Genomic DNA, 5,609 nt, shown 5'->3' with positions numbered 1-5,609 from the left:
TTAAGCTCTGTTTACTCAAGACTCTTTTCAAACGTCTTCATTTTCTGTGATGGAATTCTTTAACCACACCTTGAGAGAAGCAACAGTTCATAACATAATGACATTGTTTCCGGACCTCATTAACAAGTAGAAGAAAATCCCTCCCAGCAATGTCAGAGAAGTGACTTGACAGAAATGTGATTCACTGTCCCACCTTGTGGCCAAATCTAGAAATGACCTGCTTGGAGGAAAAGGTTATAGTTATGGTTCTCTATTAGTTGTGCTACATCAATAAATGTTGGTCCACAAATGCCTTTGATAGTTTATAGCTAGATGTAAAAAAAAAAAAAAACATTGATAGAAAGCACTCAAACAAAGAGACATACACAGCGGAGATTTAAAGAAAATATTTTAGATGACTGACTTCTTGGAAGTCTAAAATTAGATGTGCATGACTGGAAAGGAAACATTTTTTTTCGCTTCCCTCAGCAGTTTCATCCCGGCCCACGCTGAGATGTCAACAGAGCCACTGGACATTTGAAGGGTGCGGCAATTTTCAGATCACAATGATTTAGACATCCTTTCGGAACCAATTAGACTCTATCCCCAATTTATCCTTCTACCCCTCAGTTATGCACAGCATATATGTCTAAACCTGCATATTTTTGACACACTTCTGGACAAACCAAGACTGGAAGGTGACATATTACAACAAATGCTTCCTGTTACAATAGAACTTTGACTCATTCAAGAAAAGCAAAAACAAGCCCTTCTTACAGTCAAACATACTTTATTAGGAAAAACACACAGGGGCTCGGATCCTGCACAGTTAATCTCAAATATTGCACAAAAGGATGCATGCTGTTGAAAGTGTACAACAGTATTTAGAGGGGTATTTTACACAAAGTCTTTTGGCTTCATTTTTCAGTATACCCATCACATAGCCAAATATTGATTGTCTTTAATGTCACAGAAGGATCTATTATTTCCAACACCACGATCACTCTCCTCAAAAGAAAGCAATGACAATATCAAGATAGATCATTTTCAATGACGACCACCTAGAAACCATCCTGGAATGAATGCACTGAGTTTCATCAGTGTTATGATTTTTGACTAAACTTGGCTTTACTGGCTATATTCCGGTTGGTCTCACACCTTGTCACAATTAAAAAAAAAAAAAAAAAAAAGCCCAGGACAGAACGCAAGGGAAATAGCCACAACGTTCTCTGGCAGTATTGGTTCAGGGCGGCTGGTCATTTCAAAACAATATATTTACCTGGAAAATATTCTGCGTTACGCGTTGTGCAAACCTCCCTCACGGGCAACATTTACATGCGTGGAATAACGAGGCAATTTCTCAAACTGCAGCTGGGTTTATGTTGCGATCGAGCTATTTACATGGATGTGCCCTTAATAGCCTGTCATTCCTGTTTCTTTGAATACTGCTTTAAAAAGGAGACACTCCAGTGGTTTGAAAGACGTGAACATTACCAGGCAGTCAGGCTCCAACGCAAACATGAGATTGGTTGCATTATGTGAAATGTAGAACCCAGCATTTTAGGGAGCTTGATACATACTAGGAACTAAACATGAGGTTGTCTTAGTCTTTGCTGCATCAATAACATTCTTATATCTCCCTCTTGTTAGTCCCCCAGTTTGTGGCAATGCAATACTAAATCACTGAACATTAATGAAAGCTTTGCTCTATATTTGACCCCTCCCTCTGTCAATGAGCAAAAGCAAGTTCCTTTTAACATGCAATAGAGAAATAACTATCCCAAAAGTTGCCTGATAATAATGATGTTACACTTGACATGTAGACCAAACTGCTGATGCACAAATCTGAAATAAATGTACAGATGTTTTGTTCGTGCAGATGACAAAAATAAAACGTGGTGAGAGGTTTATGTGCCACAGTGAGACGCTATTAAATGTAAGCCTCGTGTCAGCTTTCTTACAATCACACTACATTATTCATAACATTAACGTTGTTAACCCCAAACTACTTCACTCACTGTTCTTTTAAAGTGGACGTGGACTTGGATTATGCGTGAACCCAGTGCTTCCTGGAAGAGAGATCCTCCGGTTCATCCTACGGCACGCTGTCAGTCTCCTCCGCCTCGACCAGGCAGGAGCGGTCTGTGTCCAGAACTCGGAACGGAGGGTGGTACTCGAATGCTGTGAGGATAGTGGAGCCAGGATTTTGTTTCTGCTGCAGGAACCAAATAACCGCAGAGACTCCCATGATAGCCACCACGCTGAGAATGACCAGGCCGGACAGCAGTGCGCTCGATTCTGGAGGAGAACAAGTAACAATGCAAGGAAGGTCACTGCTATGAAAACATCTCCGAGGAATAAGTAAAGAAACAGAAAAAACAACTCCACGGTCGACTTACTCGGCTTGACTTCCTCTGCCTCTGAAGGAAGAAAAACAAACATTGTGAGGCAAGTGGAACACAATCCCAAGCATATCTTCTGAAGTCACAATAAACAGCTATTGAACAGGTCTGCAGACATTTTGGCCTTGAATGTCAATTCTTACTCTGATCTGTCTCACAGACTACTCCATTCTCTGCCTGATCCAGGCAGCTGACATTTTCCCACTTTCCCGTGTTGGTGTGCAGAGCCACACACGTATCCAAGGGCACGAGGTCTGCTGGAGAAGAGCTGTCCTCCCAGTTACTGAATCCCACTGGTTGCTCGCCGAACCACTTCATGCTGTCACCTGACAACATAAACCGATCAGTACGCCAGCATAACGGGCAGCGGGAACACAGCCACTGTCACAGGTAATGTCAACCGTGTTAGCGTTTCTCTTTTGATTTGCCTCAGGTCTTCCTCCAGCATTCACACAAACTACACTGAACTGTGTTACAACACAAAATAATGTTGGATGTAAATGCGTTTCCCTCCTTGGGATTCATTGAAATGCGATTTAGAGTTTCTGGTAGCTTAGCATCCCCCACACGGTGCCTTCAATGACTGCTTCAAACAACAGGATTCATGCCGGGATTTAAAGACGAGGATGAGGTTGGTGTTTGTCATACAACCTTTCAAAAGAAGCTGGCATGAAATCGGAGGCAAGCTGACAGACAGTGCTCCATATTCTCTGAATCAAGAAAAAAGAGTAAGGCTTTCGCGCTTAACTTCAAAGCGGACTTGGACAGGAAGTCCGAAAAGTACTCAGAAATATATAGATTAGCAGTTCACACAGACTACTTGTACATTACAAACATCTGAAACGAAAAACCCTCAGTGTCGGTTTTCCACCTTGTCATCTCCATAGAATAGTTTAAAAAGTTGTAATTGTTCCTTTTTGATTGTTATAGAAAATCAGATATTCTCTTATGGAAGCTATCCAGCATGTTTTCACAGTCCTCCGGTCACATGGTACTTACTGCTTGTGTCATAATACAGTCCCAGCCAAATGTTGACATTGTTTTTCCACACCTCCGGGCTATATTTGATGACAAAGTCATTCTCCTCAGCGCTCTGGATGGTCAAAAGCTCTGGAAAAAGCAAAGCGATGTATGACAACCAAATCACACACACATTGAGGAAACGTACAGTCCATTAAAAAAAAAAAAAAGAAGATATTTGAAAATAAAATGTCCGCAGGTACCAAATCCTTGGCAGAGGGTTTTTGCCCTCTCGAAAGTGTAGCTTTTGATTTTGTCTTCTTCTCCGTGGACGAAGTGGTAACATCCGTCTCCAAACGGCACCCAGGTGCGTCCATCTGCAGGGCAGTCTGAGGAGAAACCATGGAAAGATTTGACCCCTGACCCATCTAGAATTATTTTAGCTGAGTGCATCTGTGTCGGAGGTGTGAGAGGCCGCAGGGGGAACTTTAACAAAACAGAGAAAAAAAACACCTCATGAAAATATGTGACTTAAACTAACAACTATCCAAATCACTATTTTAAGATGCTACAACCGCTTTGCGTCATGTCTGTTCGGATAGTTACCATTCTACAAACCCCCAAACAGACTGTACGTGTCTGCACAGTTGAAAGTGCCCTTGTGACCACTGTTCCGCTTAATCAGTGCGGACGGTGTCAAGCATTTCTAGACTGTTCCACTTTGTTGTCGTCGGTCTCAAGTTACTAGAATAACGCACAAAAAAAAAACTGGTTTTAAATTGGTGTTGATTACTTTTGCAAACGATTTTTTCCGTGTTGGTTCAAAAGTTATGTTGCCATATATGCAAAACAACAGTGTCGACATTCAGGGAAATTAGTTTGCGAACAGTGATACATTTACGGTAAATGTCATACGTCTCCCTCTGGAATCAAAAGCATGAGATGTCGACAGAAACAAGACACTAAACAAATACAAGCGCAGCGGGTTACCGTAACACAGGCCTACGCAAGGCTAAATTCATCGGCTGCGTAATGTTACAACCATGGCTATGCCTGCACCAAAAGGACATCGCGTAAATGTAGCAGCTCAGAGCGAGGATTCCGAACTCTTACCTCCCGTCAGACCCAACTGCAGCTGAACACACAACACGAAGACACTGCCTATTAATGACAGGGAGCGGTGATTTCTCTTCAGTGACTCCATGACAGCGAAGAGACGAATGATCGTGTAGCGCCAAACTAGTTTTCGGACTGTTGCTCCACTCTGGTGTCTGCAGCTGCAACGTGAGCGAGATCCCACCCACACATGCACGCACAGCACAGCGGCTCACAGAAACGGCCTCATCCCTTCACTGAAACACACTGCGTAAACGCACCAATCTGCACCGTTTTCACCGAGATTTGTTTACAAGTTAGTGATCATACTTGATGGTACGCTGCTTTAGCATAACTGACAACAACAAACATCTTTGTACACGATCATGTATCACAAAAATCGAGCGCGCAGACAACTAAAGGAAATGATAGGCCAATGTTTGGAAAGGTTTCTTGGTAATTCAGCCGTTGTGTTCGTATGGTTATGCATCAAAACAATTATACAGTTTATTTTGCACACAGAAACCTCTAGGTGGTGCTGTACGCACAGTGTTCATCTGAATGAAGTGTCTGGATTTGCATTGTTTTATGTGTGTTTGTAACACACCCAAAATGTCAACTGGTTATTATTGACTCATGTGTCTGATGCTGTGGTTATGTATATTTGCTGATATTATGATATTGTTAACTAGATTCTGCCTTCTACCAGTAAGTGTTATTTACAAGTACAGTTGTCTTTTTTTAAATGCCCATCTCATATAATTGTAACGTGTTTGAGGCTCTAAATTAGCTGTTGCCAGAAGAAAATTGTGTTGGTGTATATTGATTTTTAAGGCCTATATATGCCAGTGTTTTTTATTGACTCTCTTATAAGCTTTGCCCCTCTGCTCCCTCAGTCTCTATCCAAACAGGTGAAAAAGCATTCCGTTTTAAGACTCCCATCACATTTCTATAATTGACCATGACACATTAAAACCATGCCATGTATTGGATTATTTAAAAATGTACTTGAAATGAATGTTAAATTGTCTACTTTTATATGGCTGTATGGTGCTTCCTACTGAGCAGAAGAGGACGGAGGGGACAGCAGAGAGCTTCAGGGGAAGGTGTCTGTCTTTCAGGGGGGAGAGGGGGTTTCAACTCCATTGCTTGTAAGCGCAGGTGGCACAAACA

The 5,609-nt window shown here is 41.9% G+C and overlaps 1 protein-coding gene across 1 annotated transcript; it reads right to left on the bottom strand.

Annotated features, from left to right (window-relative positions):
- Nucleotides 1-758: 758 nt before the first annotated feature.
- On the bottom strand, nucleotides 759-4,602 carry cd302 (CD302 molecule). The gene is made up of 6 exons (XM_079276370.1): nucleotides 4,455-4,602; nucleotides 3,605-3,730; nucleotides 3,381-3,491; nucleotides 2,525-2,707; nucleotides 2,379-2,399; nucleotides 759-2,277 (listed from the first exon to the last, which is right to left on the bottom strand). The coding sequence occupies exons 1-6, from the start codon at nucleotides 4,543-4,545 to the stop codon at nucleotides 2,075-2,077; spliced, it is 735 nt and encodes a 244-aa protein (XP_079132496.1). The 5' UTR covers nucleotides 4,546-4,602; the 3' UTR covers nucleotides 759-2,074.
- Between the last annotated feature and the right edge of the window lie 1,007 nt (nucleotides 4,603-5,609).

This window comes from Melanostigma gelatinosum (assembly GCF_949748355.1).
Source record: "Melanostigma gelatinosum genome assembly, chromosome: 10".
In the NCBI taxonomy this organism is placed as follows: Eukaryota; Metazoa; Chordata; class Actinopteri; order Perciformes; family Zoarcidae; genus Melanostigma; species Melanostigma gelatinosum.
The sequence above is the reverse complement of the archived record's forward strand: the minus strand, read 5'-3'. Positions and strand labels throughout refer to the sequence as shown.

What these genes read in the sequence shown, in the direction of transcription:
- cd302 (XM_079276370.1), bottom strand. Translation starts at nt 4,545, where the DNA reads ATGGAGTCACTGAAGAGAAATCACCGCTCCCTGTCATTAATAGGCAGT. An exon ending in AACCCTCTGCCAAGGATTTG is followed by an intron (nt 3,492 to 3,604) that starts GTACCTGCGGAC and finishes TGCTTTTTCCAG; the next exon opens with AGCTTTTGACCATCCAGAGC. An exon ending in AGTCTGTGAGACAGATCAGA is followed by an intron (nt 2,400 to 2,524) that starts GTAAGAATTGAC and finishes TTCTTCCTTCAG; the next exon opens with AGGCAGAGGAAGTCAAGCCG.